The following is a 23709-nucleotide window of genomic DNA, read 5'->3' as shown; positions in this document are numbered from 1 at the left end:
ATATATTTATTTATTCACTTACTCCACTTTACATATGCACATACTCTGCACTTTTTTGCTATTTTGCACTTCTGGTTGGATGCTAAACTGCATTTCGTTGTCTCAGTACTTGTACTCTGTGCAATGACAATAAAGTTGAATTTAATCTAATCTAATCTAAACAAGACATACGATCCTGTCCATATAATCTCACATAAACTGTTCAATTTTATAAAACTGATGATATTTATATTCCACAATGTAAATACAAAATTTTTATCATGGACACTTTAAACTACATATTTTCCCAACCACCATGAGCTAACTATTTACTCTGCAACACATTCTATCAGTGGAAAAACAAGTCTTCATAGGCTCCACTATAGCTGCAATCATCAGGTAGGCCAGTTGTACAGGAATGATGTGGCACGGTGGCTCAGTTGCTTGCACTGCTGCCTCACAGCAAGAAGGTCATCGGTTCGATTCCCGCATGGGGTGCTGTTGGCTCTGGGGGACAGGTCCTCCCTAGAGTGCACAGTGCTCAGGTGGGCTATCTCCCGGGCCTTTCTGTGTGGAGTTTGCATGTTCTCCCCGTGTTCACAAGGGGTTTCCTCCACTAAGAACCCCAACAGTAAAAACATGCAAAATAACAGAACTCATGTCCATCCCTGACCAAAGATGGACAGTTCACTTCACTTGGTCCCCGGGCGCTGCAAAGCTGCCCACTGCTCCTGGGGGGTCCTTGAGGAAGGACGGTCCAGGATGGGAAAAAGCAGAAAATATATTCACGTGACCTCAGGCCTACCTGTGTGTGTGTCCTGTGTCGCCTCCATATATGCACGTGTGTGTTCCAGTGTGTCGTGTGTGCCATTAAAAACCTGACAAAGGTCTTAATTATTATGATTAGAAAAAAGTTTTACTGTACACTGATTACTATAAAATACAAATTATAATCCCTTTATTGAATCTTTCAAGGTTCTCTAATGAAAACAAGTTCATGAACTATTGTGATTTGAGGGGAACTGTATGAAGGCAGATCAACAATATCCTCTCCTGGAAAAGAAAACACAACACAAAGTGCATTTTCTTATAAATTATTTATTTATTACACACCTTACAAATAAAAACATTTGAACAAACTCAGGCAAGAGCAGATCAGCAGACACCCATCATCAATCTCCTGCTAGCAGCAATTTAATTCATGAGACCAAATTATAACTGGCACAATAGTTCATACCAAGACAGACACCAATTCTACCCACTCTCCAGTGCCCTCTTCATTTGATCAACCAGGAGTTAATCACCAAAGTTTGTGACGCCTACACAATAGTATATCACTCAAAGGGCATTTTGTCAGACAAATGTTAAAGGTGCAGTTGGTAAACTACACCTACAGTTGAAACTGGGATTCTGCCGTGTAGAAACGTAGTGAATACAAAAAGGTCAGAGGTCACATTCGTCACCTGCTCATACTGACAACACTGGAGGAGTGATCATTAGTGTCACAGACTACAGACACAAAAATGCTCACCGGCCAATTATTACTGACTTGATGACAAACTGACTCAACGGCTCAGCAAAAAAAAACATCCTGACTCAGCATATCCCAAACCCGACTCTCCCGTTATCTTTGGCATCTGTCCACTCTGTCAGTTATGGTGAGGAGGTGAAGTAGGAGCACATCACTCATTATTACAGTAGCAAGCCCGATGTTCTATACGTCAGAGCCCAAAAGTGCCTCACGTCAACATAGGTTCCTAATCTCTCATGTTTTCTCCACAGACCTGATTTCTTATAAATAAAAGAGAACTGAAACAGCACTACACACACTGTCCCTTATAAGGCTACGGCAGCTAAAGGACGGAGATTATCTGTGATGTCACACACTCACTTACAAATTACACACGACCTTACAACCTTTCCACTGGCCGTTTAAAGCCAGCCCAGACACATAGATAAGACCAAATCTTCAATGCAGCTTTCTCATCAATATTACGGCTAAAGTGTCAATATTATGACACCAAAATATAAACTGGCAATATGTAAGCTTTTCAAGAACAGTTATAAAAGTTTTCAGTGGTCTGTAATGTTATCACCCAAATCCACGTGTCAGAGTGAGATGGGGGGCATTTCTTGGATTAGCAATGCACTGGCCTCGTGTACACTAAACCTGGTGGTTCTTCCCTATGGTCTTAAAACCTGGTGGTTCTTCCTCATGGTCACGCTAAATACCATGAGAAACACTCAATAAACCACCCGCTCTTGTAGTGTGACCTTGTCACTTGTTCCTAAAGCTCATGTGTTTCCAACACTTGGCTAAAGCTGCTTCTCTATTTCAGTACCTTTTTTGAAAGGACACTCAGTAGTGATTACAATTCCCCAAAGTAAAATAATGAAAAGCAAACATAATATTTCTGACGAACACAACCACTGCGGTGTTATATGGTTTGGAGTTTTGTTTAAAAGGTGTTAAAAAGGTTAAAAGGTACATAGAATGAAAATATAAAATAACAAAACGATGTTAAAATATATACATTCAACATGTCTAACTGATCTCCTAGGCTCAAAAAGTTGTATTGCATACATAAATAAGATTGTGATGCCATTTACACCTGTGTAAATAAAGTGAACAGGTGTGTGTGTCAGCATAACTTTGCAACACTTACTATCTTTACGTATTTGAATATTAACACTACACGGACAGGGAGCACTGAGCCTACAGGCAATCGAAAAACAGAATATACAGATGTTTTGTGTACGAGACCAAAAGAACAAATGAAAGTGCAAGATATGGAGGGGTACTGTTACCCCTTCAAAATCTCAAGCACAATCACTAGCCAGAAGTTCAAAGAGCAAATAAAAATTGTGATTAAAGAAAAATAAACTGTTCAGTATCAACATGTTTGTCAAACTGTGCCCCAAACGGCCTTAAAACAAGTAATATAAAGACTCAAGCCCTGTCAGTGATTTGCAACTGTACAGACTCAGTTTCTGCCTGTACCTCATGTGCAGTTTCTCTGTAGCCAAACCAAATGCCTTGGCTAGCAGTATTGTGCTCAGTGGCCATGGGGGTGGCCCCCAGTGGCTGATGGGGGCTGTAGTTTTTCTGACTTCCTGTCCTTGGCTTCTGTGTCAGAAGCGGAGTCAGAATCCTGAGCCTGCTGCTGCTTCAGCCACATGTCTGCATACAGTCCGCCCTTGGCCAGCAGCTCCTCATGCCTACCATGCAAGATGACACGGGAGAAACACACAACAGGTTGGACATTTGACTCCACATGTGAATCAATGACACACAGTGTTTTACACGAGGAAGCCTTTTTACCTTCCTCGCTCGGCGATTTGTCCATCACTCAGAACCAAAATCTGGTCAGCTCCAATGATGGTGGACAACCTATAACACACAACAACATTGTATGAAAACTGCCCTGACGGAGAATTACAGTCCTTCAATTTTAAACTCTGACATGGACAGATTCATAAAAATAAATAATATAATACATAAAAATAATACATAAAAATAAATAATATAATAATGTAATACTGGCTTACCTGTGTGCCACCACAACAGTGGTCCTGTTTGCACACACTTTGGCCAGCGAGGCCTGAATATTACGCTCCGTTTGTGTGTCCAGGGCAGACGTGGCCTGTGCACAGAGAATAGGTGTACATTTATTTTCGGTACATTGACATCCTAAATAAACTACAATTCCCATGATGCACATATAACTGGTGCTCCAAGCAGGACAAGGGTTACCTCATCCAATAGAATGATCTGGGGATCTTTGAGGATGGTTCGGGCAATGGCCACTCTCTGCTTCTCCCCACCACTGAGCTTCAGTCCCCTCTCTCCCACCGGCGTGTCATATCCTATGGGGAGACAGCGATAGATAAATAAATAATGATAAATAAATGATAAATAAATAATGAGGCAGAGTACTACACAGAGGCCATGCTGCCTCGGACATAAATATGCAAACGGTACATTTCAACAGCCATGAGAACATACTACAACTGACGCACAGATAATTCCCATAGTTCATACATGTCAAAGAAAGTATCTGTGCACCTTAAAATCACACAACGGCAGATGTAACTTGTAAAATAAGGGGAGAACAAACTGAAGACATGTACACATTTCAGCAAGAAGTAAATGTTGTTTCCCACCTTCAGGGAAGGACTGGATCTTCTCATGAATGTCAGCAGCGATGGCTGCTTCCTCCACCTCACGATCACTGGCAGAAATGCGCCCGTAGCGGATGTTGTCTCGGATGTTGTCATTGAACAAGACGGTGTCCTGAGGCACCACTCCAATATGGGAACGCAGCGAAGTCTGCTTCACCTGCACCATGAAAACAAACACAGGCACACACACACACACAATTCAAAAATCACAAATCAGTTGAATCAATTCCTGATTCCCAAAATAAAATGACCTGTCCATCTTGAAACCTCCCAGCTCTCACCTTGGAGAGATCCTGACCGTCGATCCGGATGCAGCCCCCGTTGACGTCATAGAAACGGAAGAGCAGCCGCATGATAGTACTCTTACCAGAGCCGGATTTACCAACCTGTTGTCCAGGGAGACAGAAGGGGTCAGAGAGGTGAATGTTGTAAGGTGAGTGAGGGTGAGAGTGAGTGAGTGAGAGGTAAATGGAAATCAGCTGTGTGTCAGGTAAGGTCTTCTACTCTACTAGGTTTAAATTTTTTTTTTTTATTATAGTTTGTTTCAACTATGCTTTTAACTATGTTTTTACTATGTACTGGCTCTGTTGCACTCTGAGATACTTTTGAATGAAAAGTGCGCTACAAATAAAATGCATTATTATTATTATCATCATTACTCCTCAGAGACTCACCAGAGCAACAGTCTTGCCTGGCAGCACAGTGAAAGAGACGTCCTTCAGGATCTCCTTTCTGTTGAGGTGAAAATGTTAAGCAGGATACAGTGAAAGAGTGACACCCAGAGGAGAAGCCATAACATTCTCAAAGCCTTACCCATCCACATAGCTGAAGTACACATTCCCAAAGCCTTACCCATCCACATAGCTGAAGTATACATTCTCAAAACCTTACCCATCCACATAGCTGAAGTACACATTCTCAAAACCTTACCCATCCACATGACTCAAGTATACATTATCAAAGCTTTACCCATACACAAAGCTGAAGTATACATTCTCAAAGCTTTACCCATCCACATAGCTGAAGTACACATTCGCAAAGCCTTACCCCTCCACATAGCTGAAGAATACATTCTCAAACTCCACCTTCCCCAACTTGAACAAGAGATTTCCTGCATTTACATCATCTGTCACCTACGAATTTGGAGAAACAGATGAAACACTCCATTCAAGAACAAATAGTGTTGAAGTTTTGTCAATGTTGCAAACAATTCTACTAGACATACCTCCTGTTCCTCAGTGAAGAGTTTGAACATGCTCTCCATGTCGATGAAGGAGTTTTGGATCATTCTACGAGAGATGAAAAATCACACTTACTTTGTGGTATGTCTGAGATAAACTACGTCTACGGTATTCGTTTGGAAAGGCTACTCACCTGTAGTAGGTTCCAAACCAGTTGAGGGGTGTGTACAGCTGGATGATGTAAGTCCCGAAGAGGACATAATCTCCAACCTGAGGAAAGAAAAAATATGGCTACAGATGAACACAGAGACATAGTAGATCAAACCCCAAACCCACAAGCACAAACACATACTCTGGGTGTATACAAATCTTCCTTTGTCATTATAATCTTATATAAATTGATGGCAGTGTCTCCCAATCCCTCTCCCGTACCTGAAACTTGCCCTCGGAGACAAAGTAGGCACAGAGCAGGGAGCCTGCCAGCAGCCCGGAGCCGATGATGAGGTTCTGAGTCTGGTTCAGGAACGCCAGTGAGGCGTTGGTCTTCCATTCAGACACCTGAGGGAACAGTTCAGGATTCAGGAGACAGAAATGTGCCAATACACTCTTCTTCAGCAGCAAAAGCCTTTGTTCACAGAGGACAAACTACTCCAAATGTTATGGTCGACTCAAGTTCCTTCATTCATGATAAGATGTTGAGGACTAGACTACATCTCTGGAAATCAGACTAACAGTTAAAAGACACGGGACTCTACTAACACACACAATGTGTGCAATGTTATTCAAAACAGGAGTGTTTCTATACATGTCTGCCCTCACACAGATCAGAAACAAAATGCATGAAAGCTGTTGATTACCTGATACTTAAGTATGGCATCCTCAAACCGATTCACCTCATAGCTCTCTGCATTGTAGTATTTCACCTGCACACGCAAAGCAAAGCCAAAATCAGATACAACATTCTAACACAGTACTATGACCACCACAACTACTTAGGACCAAATCCCACTCGCAATGAAAGCTGTATATTTGATGCTTATTAACAGTGTTGGCGTCACGTGGAAATGGGAGCCAATGTAGTTTGATATGGCAAAGTCAGACTATTAGTCTGGCGTTAACCTGGTGACCTAATAAGACGACCATGGTGACCTACGCTGCACCCAAACCACGGAACTCACTTCCCCCTCAAATCTGCACACTGGACTCCATTACCCAATTCAGAACTCATCTTTTTAAACTGGCACACTCTCTCTAATAGCATCGGCTACCTTTACTTTTATTGTATTGTATTTTACATCATATTGTATGTTTTTATTGATGACTATTGCATGTTTTTTATTGATCTTTTGATGTAAGGTGACCTTGACCTTGGCTAGGATAGCTAGGTTAACTGGCATGGGACCTTAACTATGACTGTGCCATGAATTATTGCTCTATTTTAGTTCAACTTTTTGCTGGCAGTGCTGACTGTCTCTCGTCTCTCGTCTCGTTTCACTATTCCGTAATGTGCCGTTTCATGTGAGAAGAAAGACACACAGAACTTTGCTGTGATTGACGGCTAAGTGAGAATGGCAATTTGTTATCGATTACGGATTGTTTCCAATCTGATATTGTTGTGGTTTTCGTTGGTGAAACAGACTTGAGACTGTGACAATGTCATACTCAAAGACCCCTCAAACCCTTAAGGAACAACAGCAATGGTGATACACTTCACCCGCATAATTTCAGCAGAGGTCCAGAAAGCTCTTCATACCGTCTCAAAGTTCAGCAGCGAGTCCACTGCCTTTGACTTGGCGTTGTTGTCCTGAGTGTTCATGTCTCGCCGGTACTTGGTCCTCCATTCTGTGATGATGATGGTGAGAGCTGTGGGGGACAGATTTACAGATTATATGGATTGTCCCATACCATGCTGATGTGTATAGCTGAGAAAGAATGATGCAATATAATAATGCCATTTCCCAAGGGAAAGTACTACTTTTTGTCAAAGAGTGGTGGCATAAGACAGATTTATGTACATGGTGTTGGGTTAGGTGTACCTTTTTGTGCTAGCAAAATGCTGAAATATGCCTTCAGTTTTCCCATTTCTACAGTGGTTTTCTAGGGGAATGCTCTCATTACAAGGTTCTGACTACGGATCATTTAAAGGAGTCTAAATAAGGTACGTACAATGAACAAGTATGCATCATTTTTTACAAACTACAGGTTGCCCACTTGTGGAAAATGCTCTGACACCAGCACTTCACTCGAGATATTAAGGGTCGTCAGGGTTACTCACTGAGGTAGAGAAACATGCAGACGAAGACGATGAGGCCGAACCAGGCATTGAAGTAGGATATGAAGTACATGATGGCGATGACAATGTCAGCAATGGTGGGGAAGATGCTGAAGACTATGTAGCTGTTTTGGAAAAAAATATATAAAATAAAAAAAATTAGTGGTGCACAGAATCAAGGAGAAGAAAAACAAAAGTAAGAATGGCTCAGCTCAGGAGTCAGATCAAAGTTCAGCTGCAGGTGTCAGATCTGTCATCTCTACTCCCATCTTATCACGCTTAAAGTAAATATAGCTCAGACTATACAAAGCGAAAGTAGGTACACATTTGATCTGTGTGTGCGCTGAGAATACAGCACCAGCTGAGTTACAGGAGCACCATCCACCTCAAGCGCCTTTTTATCTAGCGCTTAACTTGCACTTCAGCAGTTACATTCCTGCACTTCTTTTTCCTTCTAGGTCGTTTTTCTAATTCTTATGTAAAGTAGTATTTATTGTTACACCATGTTTTTTATTGCTCTTAGCTTGACTGTTCTCTCCCTTGTACGTCGCTTTGGACAAAAGCGTCTGCTAAATGACTAAATGTTATCAATTTAACCATTTAAATCTACTTTAAACGAGAACAGGCAGAATACACTACAGCAAAGATATAGCGGTTGATTGGTAACCACCAAACTGATTTAAAAACAATAACAAACTGCTGGAGAATGAGCTAATCACACCTCATCTTGATGCACTCCAGTGGAGAGAGGGTGATGAGTGGAAGAGGGGACAGGACGGGGACTGGTGTGTGTGTGTGTGTACGGGGGCTGGTGTGGACGGGGGCTGGCGTGTGTGTGTGTACGGGGGCTGGTGTGTGTGTGTGTGTGTACAGGGGCTGGTGTGGACGGGGGCTGGTGTGTGTGTGTGTGTGTGTGTGTGTGTGTGTGTGTGTGTGTGTGTGTGTACGGGGGCTGGAGTGAGTGTACAGGGGCCTGTGTGGACGGGGGCTGTGGGCGGGTGTGTGTGTGTGTACGGGGGCTGGTGTGTGTGTGTGTGTACAGGCTGGTGTGTGTGTACCTCAGCAGGCTGTTGATGGAGGAGGTCCCGCGGTCGATACTGCGCAGCACATCGCCGGTGCGGCGGCCCAGGTGCCAGCGCAGCGAGAGCGAGTGCAGGTGGGCGAACAGAGTCACCTGCACCTGCCGGTTGGTGTACTGCTGCACCTTGATCCACAGGAAGGAGCGCATGTTGCTCACGAAGCCAGATGCCCCTGAGGGGGAAGGAGAGAGAGGGGGGGGGGGGGTTGGAGAGAGAGAGAGAGAGAGAGAGGGAAGAGGAGTGGTGAAAGCTCAGCCAAATCAAAAGAAATCCTTTACATAAACAAATCACTGCTAGTAAATACCAAATATCACTGATAATAACAGATGTGCATACCTGCTCCTCCACCCTGCAAGAATTTCAGAAAGACATACACACACACTGTGGTGGCCAGTGCTTTCCAGCTGCTCTGATTGGTCAAATCATTCACTGGGAGACAGAGAGAGAGAGAGAGAGAGAGAGAGAGAGAGAGAGAGAGAGAGAGAGAGAGAGAGAGAGAGAGAGAGAGAGGGCAAGAAATAAGTAGCTTATTTCCACTCTATACAAACCGGAATTACATGTAGCAGGGAAGACAATTGATATATAGTGCCTACAACTATAACCAGGCATGAAAACGGGTCAGGGGTGAAAAAGGTGAGAAGGATATTACCCCTCTAGGGGGATCCGGGGGCATGCTCCCCCGTAAGAAAATGTTTTATATTCCATATTTTAAAGCATCAATCTGATGCATTTAGAGATGCTTTTTTTGCCAACCTGGGGAGAGCTGGAGAAACTTGACTTCAGCCATGAGTCCAAAATTATTATGGCCTCCTTACTAAGTATTATGCACTGATGTCACTGGGTCTAACATACAGTATAAGAGGCAGTGGTAAGGGCACCACAAATGGCTTAATGCATAGCCCCCACAAGAGATGGTGGACATGCTGTAACTTAACTTGTCTACTCTTCCATCATGATTGACAGCCAATACAATGTTATGTAATTCAGATTTTAATTAGGGCTGTCAATAGATACAAAAAAATTAACTAATTAATCTCACATTTTGAAATGCATTAATCTAAATGAATCGTGATTAAAAGTTTGTTTGACTTCTAAAGACTAAATCTTATAAATTAACGAGTAAACACTTTCAGACAGCGTGTATTTTAGACACTGTTGTTTAATTGTATTTTTTTTTTTAACACAAAACTACACGCAGAACTGTGTTTTCAAAGAGGCTCAGGCCTATAACTCATACCTATAAAGTGCCAGCCAGGTACAGACTGTGTGCCGCGCAGGGTAGATGTTAAAATGGAAGTAGCCTAGCAGCTGCCAACATAATACGGGCACTATCAGTGCCTAAAGTGGTCAGTTTGCCACTTATCTCCCATCTGTTTGAGACGTCGATTAATTCCTCTGCACAGTCCTCCGCTGTATGTCGCGAATGTTTTTTTTTTTTTTTACTTCCAATGCAAAAGATCTCAATTTCCATACATTGTCAATAAAATGAGCTGTGACACCCAGGTAATTGTCATTTCTGACTGACGTCCAGTTGTCACCAGTAAGGGCGACGCTGGCAGCTTGTTCGAGGAGCTGAATTTCGTAAGAATTGTCCCCTGAAGGAATTCGAATAACCTCAGACAGCCCACCGTCCTCAACTATGTTGATGGGCCGACAGTCACCGGCAACCTAAACTGCGTAAGCGTTGGTAAACTTTTCACGGACTGGTCTAGTTATTTCAGTGAAGTCGTGGAGTGTGGGTTGGCGACCATCTAACCTGGGACTGTCGGGTGATAACTTTAAGACGAGCTGCTTCTGTGATAGCTAAATTCAGCTTGACAAATGCTACATACAACTTTAGTTTTGTCGGTTGTTCCGTCATTTTTACTCTTAAACAGAAACTTTCCGCCCAACAATCCCTCTGCTCTCTCCATCTTCAACTACCGTCTCGGTCTCTCCTATTCCTGACTGCAGGCACTCGGCGGTTTCGTGTCATGTGTCAATGCACATCGAATGTAAACAAAGTTGCGTTAACTGCCTTAAAATATTTTATCGCATTAATCTCGGCCACAATAATCTCATAGATTAACGCGTTAACTTTGACAGCCCTAATTTTAATACATTTTATTGGCAAAGATAACAATTTACATTACAGTTCGTAATACTCTCAGAACCAGATAATTTTTTCTTCTTTGCCTGAACCACCAGTGTCTTCATGGCCCGCTTTCGCTGTTTTGCCACGTCTCAGCCTCGCCCCTTTCTCTTCTTCAGCAGGCGTGCTTTCAGCTTCTGATGGTGGTCTGCACTGGTGATGCAAGGCAACTTCGCGTTAATATTTCCATGCACTCGCACTCCCTTCTAGCACGCGCACCTGTTCGCAATTCACTGAATCTCGCGCTCCCTTCTGGCACGCGCACCTGTTCGCAGTTCACTGAATATGAATACCTACACCCCCCCCCCCCCCCCCCAAAAAAACATTTCTCATCGAATCTACACGATTCACGTAGGTCACCTATTTTGGTTTCAAAACGGCGAATTTCGCCGAAAGGTGAGGGATTTTCATGCCTGTATAACACAGTAGTGGCATGAGCGTCTCATTGGGCGTGTATTCTTGTGACGGACGACCACAAACAGTTGAATGCAAGACTTCCTTATTCTTATTCGTTTGCACTAGATAGGCGCATTGGACTATAAATACCTTAAAACTTCGACACAAACACCCCTGAAGTCCCTAAGCTTGCATTCACTTATGTCCTGTAAACACAAAGCCCACCTACAGACAAGTGTGCACTGGCTGCCCGATTCTCACCTATGTTTTTGTAGTAGATGGGCACGAAGACGTTGATAACGCGCTCGACGGCCAGCAGGCCCAGGCAGAGCAGCACCAGCACCTGCAGGAGCACGCTGCCCCGCGGCCACATGTAGGGCACCAGCAGGCGCACCTTCTTCCAGAAGTCTGCCCACGTGGACTGGCCCTCCGCCTGGTTGCCCAGCAGAGACTGTGGGGACGATGGTTAGGAATGCAAGTGAAGGTTTTACATACATTATATATACATTCACCAATGTATTCATCTGGGTAAATCTTGCTCTAAATATTGGAATACTAAGGGATGTATTGGATAGGGGCAATACATGCCAAGATGACAGACGGAACTCAAATAGACAACACTAATCTGCCATGCTACCATCATTACACAGGAAAGAGTGAAAGAACAGAATAGGGTTATGCAGCCACACACGAACACATACAGTATATATGGGTCAGGCATCCATACCTGTCCTTGCTCAACATCCCTCTCGTCCTCGTTGATGAGGAGCATGTATGGTCTCTTTGGCAACCCTGGTGCCTTGAGGCCCAGGAAGAAGAGAGCTCCGGATCCAGTGTAACGAATCAGCCAAAATGCAAACTCTGCCTGTGTGTGCACATACACAGACACAGACACAGACACAGACAGACACATCTTTTATTAATTCTGCTGATATTAGATCACACCTGAATTACACTCATACGCCACTTAAATTTTGTTGTATGTAAATACAATGACAATAAAGGCTTTTCTATTCTATTCTATGCTGTACACACCATAGTCAACTCCACACACACACACACACACACACACACACACACACACACACACACACACACACACACACACACACACTTTTGATATTTCTTTCATATCACAAATATCTATTCAATATTTATTTTATATAACACTTATGTCACACATAGCTCATTACTTTCTCCTTCAACAGCAACAGGTTATTAAGCAAATATTAGTTTATTACATTTACACCCTTACCCCTGTAACAGTAAACCTTTGAGCACAGTGTATACCCACTAAACTGGTCTTGTTTGTATCATGTATTTACCACCGGATGTCTGTATATATATTATGTACACCTACCAAATGCAGGATATGTACAACACCTGTTGTTTCCCATCCCCTTCTGCCACACAACCCTCCCCCAATCCCACCTTCCTATCTCCACCCGGCCGACCTCAAGCTGATGGGTCCCCCCTTATGTGCCGTGGTTCTGCTTAAGGTATCTTCCTGACTAACAGTGTTTTCTTGCCCGTGTTGCCATTGTGCTTGCACTAAGGGGGTTCAGGCTCTGGGCTCTGGGCTCTGTAAAGCGCCTAGAGACAATTGTAATGTTATGGCGCTATATAAATAAAATTGAATTGAATTGAATTGAATTGAAATTGAATTTAGTTATATTCAAAGACATTACGCAACCACGCCAATTTTACTATCTCATACTACAAAGCATTCATCATTAGTAATGCATTCAACCTAGATGTGTAGAAGAATGATACTTTTAAAAGAGTATTTAAGATGATTTAAATGTACAGGTTTACAATTTATTTTCAACAAAACTAAATTCTTCTAAATTCTTATTCACTATATTGAGGTTTTTCACAAGGCCGCGCTGTGCTCCATGCTGTGTCATTCTCACACGCAACAGCAATGGGTGGAGCTTGGGCCTCTGACGTCTCATTGGCGGCAATAACACAGAAAAGGGAAGTGAAAAGCAAACAGTGACTCGGCAAAAAATGAAGCAAACCCGTACTTATGCTGAGCTTCCATGACTCTGAATAATTTCTGCTGGTTAAGTTGCTGTGCTGCTCTATGATAATGGCCACAGTAATCACACAAATAAGACTGACACCAGTCTTGCAGGTATCAAACGCTCTGTGAAGTGACTGGTAAAGCATGATTCACCAAACTAGAAGGCAGCTCTAATATATTCTTCTGTCACAGTTCTTTGTTCAAATGTCAGAATCATTAGTCTTAAGACAAGAACTGGTGTTGGTCTAGGCTATTCATTAACAGCAGTATAATTGCTGGCTTTGAATGTCAACATCATAATTCCTGTTACACTGTAAAACACTGTGCACCAAGCAATCTCTCATACATGCTCATAACTCCATGGCTTAAATGCTTACACTGATTCTAGCCACTGAGAGCTTTTAATTGAGTTGTGACACTTTTCACACATGCAGCCATCCTCCAACAAACACACACACACCCCCACAACTAGAGATACAAGGCTACAATATGAATTAATGATCTGGGTAAATTAATGTCAGAGTAGGGAATAGGCTATTGAACATAGAGGCTGATTAATGAGGGGCATTCCTTTTCATGTGAAGCTGTCAGAAATCCCTTAGTTTGGCTTAATTAATTTAGCACTGATGTGACAAGGCTTCAGGTAAGAAAGCAATTTACGCCAAATTTTTCAATCAATCAACTTCTATTCACAAATAATTTGCTAAGACAACGTAATTGCCTCACTGTCTTTCCAACACACATTCCCTCTCTCCCCTTCTTTTGCTCTGCTCCGATCTCCTTCACTGATGACTTTATATAAACACATACAGGGACAGGACAGCTCCCACCTCTCCTCTCTTTCACATTTAGCCTACTGATTAAGGCATAAGAATAATGAATAGACAATTGCTATAGGCCTACGTTTCGTGATGTGGTAACTTTCATATAGTCTCGATCAACCTTATCCTCGCTCTCGCTTTCTCTTTCTCTCTCTCTCTCTGACACTCTGACACACACACACACTATCACTGACCTGGTGTTTCTCTCCATCCAACCCCCACCACCAGTAGGGACTGGTCCAGGAGATGAAGGCCAGGTTCTCCGAGGCGAACGCCACTGCCCAGAACATGAGCAGCACCGTGCTGTGGCCTCTGGTCCGGTCTCTCACCAGAACCCTCCTCCTCTCCAGCCTCAACAAGGCTATGGCCCAGGCCCAGCCCAGCATCGACAGGCAGCCGTAGAGCACCACGTACCCAGGAATCTCCTCCGCTCCCTGGGCCACTTGGTACACCATCCCCCCCAAAGCCTGGAGGAGCAGCAGCACTGACAGCGCGAGCTGAGCCCCATAGAGACGCGAGCGGGGCACAAACTTGGGTTCCATGTCCGTGCCATAGCGCCGGTAGCAGACGCAGTGAAAGGTGCCAAAGAAGAAGGAGAGGGTGAGGAGGACAGAGGGGACGAGGGTGAAGTAGAAGCAGGGCGAGAGGCCTCCCTCCACCCATGTCTGCGCAATGGAAGCTTCCGCCCCACAATAGGTCTTCATTACCACCATGGTGAAAAAAAAAAGGTTCAAAGTGAAGGAAGGTGAGGGGGAGAAAAGTGGGTTCACAAACCTGTTGCAAGACAAAAAGTAGAGTCTATAATTACTTAAACTGCTGTTGAAAAGTCAAAATGCAATAGGTTAATGGTGAACAAAAAAACACAATCAAACCCAACGGTCAAGGTGAGAGAGCTTACCTTTATGAAAAACTCACTCACCGTAACTACAAAATAGAGTGAACACTGTGTGTGTGTGTGTGTGTGTGTGTGTGTGTGTTTACTCTGTATTGGTGTACCACTGTATTGTTATTTTTATATAGACTACCTAATTGTTTTTATCAAACAATTGATTTGATGTCTATCTGTTATATGTGCTGCCTCTGTGAAGCACTTTGTAAAAAGGCAAAAGACCTATTCATTCACATATGAGGAGATATTTATAGGACGACGGTTCACCCGGACTGTATGCAGGTGAAGACCACTGTCAACACGGTATAGTACTAGGACGCTAGCTAGGTTGTTAGCAAACATTACTAAACTAACAAATTAACAATTTTTGTTTTATCATGTATCGTTAACGTCACAAAGCGTAGAGTAGCAACTTTACTACAAATCATGTTTCAGCAGCAGCAGCTGTGGCTAACTGTGTAGCCTATGTAACGTTAACAACAATCTAGTGTTCGCTAGCTACTTACTCTTATTTGAAGCTAACGTAATACCAATGGCATTGGATAATCGATCAAACCCAGAGAGAAACAGCTGAACCCTAACAACACCGGCGAAATGGAAATGTTAGCCACTGAGCTAATATTACGCCAACAATTACTCACCTTCCAGAGGCACTAGCTGAAGGACGATGTTACTACTAGGTGCACTCTAAGCAGAGCTGTTGTTTCATAAAAATAATTGTAAGTAACGTTAACGGCACTGCACTGGTTGTCATCTCGAGGCCATTAGCAAATGTTTCCTCTGCCCTTGTACGAATTGAGTTGTGTGGCTGCAAGCAAGCATGGAGGCATGAATCGGCAAGACGTCCTTACACAACAAAGTGTCGAGGTCCTAGCGCCGGACGTTTCATAACTAATGCGTCTGGAAGTCACATTGTAGCCTAGCATAGAATTCTTAGACGAGAAGAAACATTTTTTTATTTGCTTGACTTTATGAAAATGGTATCTACAACCCAGGCCTGAGCTACAGATTTGGTTTTAAGGTGCAGGAAACTGTTTTTTTTTTTTTGCAAAGATACAAATCCTGCTTGTTGACATGATGTAGCTCTGAATGCATGACAAATATACAGTATCCACCAGTTTTACTGTGTGCATGTTATGCAATGTGATTCCCTTTACAGCCCTTTTTGCCATTTCCCTCTACATTGTCAACTAATGCATACAAACTGAAACAATGTATTACTATGCAAAGAGGACACATAGTCAACTATTATTCTTCAGATGTAGGCCTGACCTAGAAGCAGTTTTATTTTTACAACAACAAAAATTTAACAACAACTTTAAGAGACAATGATTATAGAAGGATAAGATAAGGGCATAAACTCATATTCATCTTTGTCTTCAGACACCCTTGAATGTTTGCTTGGTGACAGTAGGCTACAGAGGCGAAAAAATGTTACAGCAGCTGGGACCCTGAGTGAATTTTTAAAGAAAACTCATCCATAATTTTGGTGCGTACAGAAACATTTAAAAAGGGGAGGGGCAGCCTCCCAACTCCATACTCGTATGTTCTGATTATATTCATTATTTGTATATGGAAGAAGCATTCTCTCAATATCACACATATTAGATTTGTATCCATTTGCAGATTAAGTCAAATCAACACATTTGTAGAGACATTTACATGACAACAAACATGCCAATTGTTCACATATGCACACCTGCAGTTTTTTAGCATCACAAAATTGACTATTTTTAGCATATTGCAAAGTAGGTCTGTAAAACGAAATGGCGAACAGATCAGCATCATCATTCAACATATTTTCATAGTAAAATATTTAATTTCATTTTCTGAAATAGTTACATCTCAATAAGTAGCAAGTGTCTCACATACAAATTTCTTCATCATTTTGCAAGAATTGTCATGCCAATCTCCTCTGAAGGAAATGCAGCCGCAGTTCTCCCCTGAAGGATCCTCTTTTTTCCAGTTATCTGGCTCATCTGTTCCATTGAGGTGTGATCTATCAAACCAGAAACTTTGAAAAGACAGTGATCATTAATGAGTGTTTTTTTCATGGGTGAGAGATATGCCTGAAGAGTATGTATGGGAGAGGAGAGATAGTCAAACACTTTAAATTAATTGAGTTTCTGAATCTGCTGGATTAATGAGTATCTATTTCTTTTCTAATACAAACTAACAGCAAAATTATATTTGACAAGATCTCTGGCCATGAACCATTAAAATGAAACATCTCACAAGGAACCATACAGGAAACTGTGGCAAGGCAAGACAGGAACTGATAAAAAAATATCTGCAGTAGTGTTACCATGGGTGTGATTATAATCTATGACTATAATGTATCTATGTGTGTTATGAATGCAATTGCCTTAGGCGTGTCTTACACAGCTTTGGTGTCGCTGAGAGAGCTGCTGTCCACCCAACGCCACTGTCCCTCCACTGCCAGATCATTCAGTCCAATCCAGTGGGAGACTTGGTTTGATTTTGCAACCAGAAAGTCCTGATGGAAGAACAAGCAGTCTTTACTAAGGAAGAGGAAATTACTTTTGTACCCGTAATCATATAGACAAGTATTTGTGGGTTTTTTTATTCTTTTTTTTTTATCTTCATTTTGAATGCTTTTCATCTTTTAAGGGAAAGGGGGAAGCATAAGTCTTTTGCTGTGGAGGTTCTGACTAAAATCTTTCTAATACTATCAGTTGGAAGCTATGGAAGCCATTTACTTTGTTACAGTTATAGGCTTGTAGTAGTATCGACAACACAATCATTCATATACATATAGGCTATATATTCCCCACCTCCACATCCAGTTTACCTGCTCTTGTTTATCATTCACAATGGCTAGGTGACCCCCTAAGGTGATGCAATGGTCTCGACTCTGTTCCCAGTTTTTCTTGGAAGAGGGGAACAGGTAGCACTTTCCTCTGTGATGGATCCAGCCCTCAGGACAAACTCTACAACCACATTTAGCTTACAGGAAAATAATGCATTGTCACTTAGTACTCATTGTGCTTTTGTCACTTTGCTTGATAGTATCCCATGGTTTACCTCCTCTGTCTCTTCTTCTGCCCACTGATTTAATTACCGGATAACCCATTCACAACTAGAGTTACAAATATGAAGAGTTTTGTGATGAGCAGAAATCGACTGCAATAATGTCCAAAATACAGATTTAAAATAAATTACACATTCAGTCCAACACAATAACTCTTTAGCTGTGTTAACTTGCAGTGTCTCCAAACTCACTTGAGTCATTGAGAGTTGCCAACAAATCCATGTGCTGTGCATCTAGAAGGCCAAACCTGAGAACTGATGTTGAAGACATGAATGTTTGAGTCTAACAACTGATATTGTACTACTAAAGAGACTTCTAAGGTACACATGCATTCCTAATCGAATAGAATGAGTATCCATTCCTTTTCTAATCACAAACCAAAGACAAGTCGTATCACAACGATTTCAGACTGATTGAAAACATACATTTTGCAGTGTGGGGAGACTCACCAGTGTCATTCAAATCAGCTGACAAATTCTTATACCGAGCTTCTAGCAAGGCATACTTCTTTTGTTCATCACTTCTTTTGTTTGCATCTAATTATGGACACATGTATCAGCATTTTAGTCTTATATCAGATTATTTACATCCAAGTACAAATTTAAAAGTAGGAGTACAGTTACACAGTATAACAATATTATAACAGTGTTGTAAAGCAATATAAAGCCTTCTGCTATTGGTTGGGGACTTCCCACAGAGGCCAATCAGTGGTCAATCCTCTCGTACCCAACAACCTAACCTAACTAATATAACAACTGCCCAGCCACAGATCCTGAGCACCACTGTCCCAGAGTATTTGAACTATAACTGACTTTTGCCAGGAACAAATGTGCAGCAATTTAGGAAACCACTGAATATACTGAACAACTATGACATAAAGAAGGCTTAAATATATATATATTCATATATAAGACTCACATAGATATGTCATGGTTCCAAGAGCTGCCAGACTGAAAAGCAGAGCCAGTCCAACTATCAGTAGTGGAATCAGGGCCTTTGTGGATACGGTCGTCTGAGAGGCTGGACCTGAAAATAAAATTGTGGTCAATATCTTCACCAGGGTATACTCTTAGAAACAAATGCCATATGGAACCTAGATCTACCTCAAACTAAATTAATTCTACCTTAATAAGCCTACTGTTTAGAATTGTAAAACTTCATTTGACAAGCTGAGTAACCCGGAAGGATACCAGGAACAGGACCAATTTCTGAGGTGTAATGGTAAACACTTCAAGGGCTTTACTGTGAGAAAAGCCATATAACCTTTTTTAACTGAGTGTATGTAAATCTCAGAATAAGACTTCCTCTTTGCTTATGTTATAAATGATATGAGTTTTTTTTATATGTTCAACATTACTTCAGTGCAATTAAAGTAACATTATGTAACAATTTTACCTAAAAATAACAGCTTCAAAATCATTTTGGTGGTACACTGACTTGGTGTTATTTTCCTGTAAAATTGTTACATAATGATACTTTAAGGCTGCAGTGAGTTTGTGAAACTAAGAAAGAAAACTGAACACCTCCTGTATTAACAGGAAGTGAAATGCTTCATTATCATTCTACATCTAACTGACTGTTTTTCTTGTTTTTAACACAGTCCTTCAAATCATGGATTTGCAAAATAATAACTGTATATAAATTACTTATAATGAACATAAAAATATGTAGCCTAACATAGGCCTGCTGAGTACAAGCTAGTGAAGATTCATTTATGAATGTAATGCTCTAACTGCCATGGTCTACATCGATATTACAAGAAAACCTAAGTGGTCACATTTAAACAATAAAAGAGTCCCCATACCTCTGTGGCGCTCATCAGTTTTATTCCCCTGTACGTTTCCATAGAGGTGGTCCATGAGGCACAGGGAAACGCACTGAGTGAGACTGCTTGACTGGTGTGAACACCTAACATCAGAAACCAGGAAGGACCAGACTCACACACACTCCTTTATATCATGATGAGTGTGTCACAAGGCTGCGTGAGATTTTTTTTCTTTCTACCACCATGGTGTCTTCTGACTGCATTTCACAAGCCTAGCCCTCAACGCGTTTTATTTTCCCAATGAAAACTGTTTAATGTTATGTAGGCTAGCCTATACAGTACGTAACGTTAAGCAAATTGATCATAGTCTTGCCCAGCAAAAACTCCTTTGGGGTTTGGGCTCACAGCGCCTCAGAAGAACACATAGGCTATAATGCAATGTGGTGCTTTAAAGAATTCTGATCAGTTAACCACGTGAAGCTGCGTTGTTGTGCTTGCTCATCCCCAGTTAAATTGAACCACAGTAGATCCGTAACACCTGTAGTTAGGTAGGCACCTATTCATAGTTCATAACAATAATACACTAAGACACTAAAAACTCCCACTTCTTTGAGAATATGTCTGAGGGTTGCTGGCTACTTGGTTGTTTTGTATTTGATTGACATTCATTTCCCCCAAGAGGTAAATTAAGCTTACTTGTCAAATGCTAAGTTTGACTGTTTAGACAAAAGTCTTTATTGGCACTAAAGATATATTTCCGCAAGAAAATACAGTGTTCCCCTCTGTTTGTTGCTGGCAATTCCAAATGTTGAGTTGTTAGTAGGCCTAATTGAGAGGATATGTTCTGCCTGATATTATACATTTTGACTTTGGAAACAAAGATGCAAACTCATTGCACTTAACAGAGAGATGTTCAGGTGCCAACTGTGAAGGGGGGGGGGTTGTTAACTTCGACTGTTGTTGACACACGTCTGATATTAGAGAAGAAACAATGTCTTGCTTTACATTTCAGTATTATATGTGCTGAGGATATCTTCATGGATTTGATAGTGGATCTGAAGTTTGCATGTTTGCGCCTTCCAACACTCCTTTCTGAAGATTGTCATCAGTTTTATTTGCAGAAACTACTTCTGACTGCCGTGAACACTGATTATCATCAGAGCCCAGGAAGAACACACTCAATGAGCGATGAGCGAATACTCCATAACTTGAAAAAATAAACTAGAGTCAATTATCACAATCCACATGTATGAACTAATTTACAACATGGCAAAACAGTTCTACTTATTAAGCTTTATTGAATTGTGTGAGTGTTTCTAATTCATAGTCATCTGCTCAACTAATTACATTTTTGGACTTGAATGTTCCAGTTTCACAAAGGACCTCTACACTGAATACTGATGCAAGCACAGTTTTATCAGAGGACTATACATTATAGATTCTATGAAAGATGTCTGAAAGTGATCTTGAAATCAGCTTCATCACTGTGACTGCTAAAAGTGTGCAGTGACTGTGTTGTTTTAGGTATTGAGTGAGGAACTGTCCATCTGACCCTACTGCCATGTGCAAACATTAGCAAACAATGCAGAAGGCTATCAGGCAGAGACATCTGAGCAGTCGGTTCTAGTTCCTGTGCAAAACATACATATATACATACAGTATATATACACAGCCATGGTATTAGAGCGCTCTTGAGGTCTGGTCAGCTTTTCTGCTGACAAATCAATTGTCCACTGTAGGTTTTCAATGTTTTGACACCAAAACTTTTATTTTAAAAATGTACTTTAGTTTTATATAGGCCTATAGTGGTGTAACAGTGGAGTGACTATGAATGGCTATGAATACTCCCACTGCTTTTATTATTTTTTTATGTCACAAATTGTTGATGGAAGGCAGCAGCGATAGACGGTTGTGTTTTTGCCAGGAGTGAACTCTCCTTGCTCCACCTGCAAGGGATACGGCTGGGTGAGGGCGACATAAATGTGATATCATGTTAGATGTGTTTCCATCTGAGGAGCCGACACTGACGAAGCAATGTCTGCAGACTTGTGCTTTGTTTGTTCACAGTCTTCTTACTCTCATCATCGTAAAGCACGCTTAATCCAAAATGTTCCCACACAGCGGATTTGAAAAGTGCCTGACTACCGATCCCCATTGCTTCTGTGAAACTCAAAGAATTGTTTTTAAGTTACTTTCCAGCTCATATTTACATAAAGAGCGCTGATGGCGCTCCAGGTTAATTCTGATAGGCTCCAGAGATGTTCTGTGGATCTGAATGTACAACGTGCATGTAGTCAGCAGCGCAGTAAGCAAGTTTTGAAAATGATAGGATGTTGACAGGCGTACCGTAATACCGTGGTTCACATGTGTGTATTGAACCATGGGGGGCGTACCAAATAAACTGTGTACCGTTGCATCAGAAGAGGCAATAAAGGGTATCTTAACACAGAAGGAGGACTCAGAGTGCAGAAGTTAAAGCAAAGACTGGTAAGTCAAGGGGATAAAGTTGATTTGAGAAATTATACTGTAAATGAAATTGGGGTGGATGTAAATTGTAGCTTCACTTGTGAGTGAGAGTGCTTAGAGAGCCAGGTAGAAGGTAAAGAAAGAGTGAGTGACCATGACATAGTTGCTGGCTGGGGAGGTGTCAGTCATGGACTCTGTTCATACCAGTTGAGGGAAATACTAGAGGGAGAACAGGTGACATACAGTACAAGCAGGTACAGAACGTGGGTCTTGATAAAGAAACAAAAGCAGAAGTCTACCTGCTTAAGCCTGCATATCTCTACTTAGCTCTCTACTCTTAATAACTAGCCATCAGCCAGCAGGCAGAAGTGGTAAAATCTTAAAGAGCATTTCTTGAAAGAAACTGAGAAAAGGCCAGCCACAGTGACCCCCATCGATGTGAAAAGGTGAAATGATCCATACACAGCGGTCTTTCTCTCTCTCTCACTTCTCTCTCTCAACACTTCTTCTTGTTGCACTTAGCAGCAAAAATGTTCATGCATCGAGGGAAATTATCTCATTTAGTAATACTTGAATGCTGGATGTAGCCACCCTGTTTTGCACTACATTATTTTGTGCAAAATGAAACACTGCGTACACACAGATAGACGTCATTTTCATTTCATTTAATTTTTTCCAAAACAATGTAGAACAAAGTGTTGTACCACACAGTGCAACATCTGCATTTCAGTGCTAGAATGTACAAAATACAAAATAGTTAGCAATAAAGTTTATTACAGTAAACTGAAATACATTTAGTCGACACATAAATGCTTGCCCATTTAGAGAGCAGAGGATTGTAACCCTAACCTGACATCCTAGATGCGCTCCACAAGTCCGTGGCTAGGCAAATTCCCGGTAAACGTTCCCAGGCAAGGTGATAATCACTCACCTAGCCGCAGAGTCCACGAGAGAGCCGGCAACCACCCTACATCCAAAACATCGCCCTGCCACTGCTCACCTGAGCTGTTTACAAATCCCAAAGAGCCAATGACCCGCCGATAGGCAAACCAATGCGCCCTCTAGTGGATGGGATGGGAACATGGCAGTGTGGTGTCTCATCTAAAATGCACTTAGCTTACCTGTCCTAACATAGAAACAAAAATGCTTTTGTGCATTCCCAAAATTTCCCCCAAATTCCGTGTGTTCAGTATGGGACACATCATGCACAAAATTGGCCTGTATCTGTTATCTGTGGGATTTATATGTGTTTATGTTGTGTGCATTGTGTTGGGGTTAACAGTCCCCCCTGTAAATAAATATAAATATTTTATCAAAACCACCATCTCCTGCACTGTATTTCCCCTACACCACCAAGTCCAGTCGCCACATCCTTAAAAGAACGTGGGGTGACCGTCCGGTCCCTCACAAGGCCATTAGCAAATGTTTCCTCTGCCCTTGTACGAATTGAGTTGTGTGGCTGCAAGCAAG

General features: G+C 41.8%; 2 protein-coding genes across 4 annotated transcripts; both read right to left on the bottom strand.

The window, feature by feature from the left end:
- Positions 1-1061: 1061 nt before the first annotated feature.
- Positions 1062-15820, bottom strand: abcb6a (ATP-binding cassette, sub-family B (MDR/TAP), member 6a). Its single transcript, XM_031558422.2, has 20 exons — positions 15598-15820; positions 14262-14841; positions 11948-12085; positions 11482-11671; positions 9030-9122; positions 8673-8865; positions 7618-7739; positions 7096-7205; positions 6200-6265; positions 5775-5900; positions 5536-5612; positions 5387-5450; positions 5209-5294; positions 4836-4893; positions 4443-4547; positions 4144-4318; positions 3734-3846; positions 3529-3623; positions 3302-3370; positions 1062-3198 (listed from the first exon to the last, which is right to left on the bottom strand). The coding sequence occupies exons 2-20, from the start codon at positions 14778-14780 to the stop codon at positions 3036-3038; spliced, it is 2562 nt and encodes an 853-aa protein (XP_031414282.1). The 5' UTR covers positions 14781-14841; positions 15598-15820; the 3' UTR covers positions 1062-3035.
- Positions 15821-16174: 354 nt separating this feature from the next.
- On the bottom strand, positions 16175-19940 carry LOC116218239 (CD209 antigen-like protein E). 3 transcript variants are annotated; one of them, XM_031559048.2, is made up of 7 exons: positions 19813-19940; positions 18927-19034; positions 18458-18544; positions 18200-18262; positions 17769-17923; positions 17338-17453; positions 16176-16970 (listed from the first exon to the last, which is right to left on the bottom strand). In XM_031559048.2, the coding sequence occupies exons 1-7, from the start codon at positions 19865-19867 to the stop codon at positions 16802-16804; spliced, it is 753 nt and encodes a 250-aa protein (XP_031414908.1). In that variant the 5' UTR covers positions 19868-19940; the 3' UTR covers positions 16176-16801. The 3 variants fall into 3 exon arrangements, with proteins under 3 accessions (XP_031414910.1, XP_031414908.1, XP_031414909.1); XM_031559050.2 differs by lacking the exon at positions 18458-18544 and having other exon boundaries at positions 16175-16970; XM_031559049.2 differs by lacking the exon at positions 18200-18262.
- Positions 19941-23709: the final 3769 nt, after the last annotated feature.

This window comes from Clupea harengus, chromosome 21 (assembly GCF_900700415.2).
Source record: "Clupea harengus chromosome 21, Ch_v2.0.2, whole genome shotgun sequence".
NCBI classification, from domain to species: Eukaryota; Metazoa; Chordata; class Actinopteri; order Clupeiformes; family Clupeidae; genus Clupea; species Clupea harengus.
Note: the sequence above shows the minus strand (reverse complement) of the source record. Positions and strands in the feature narration are given on the sequence as shown.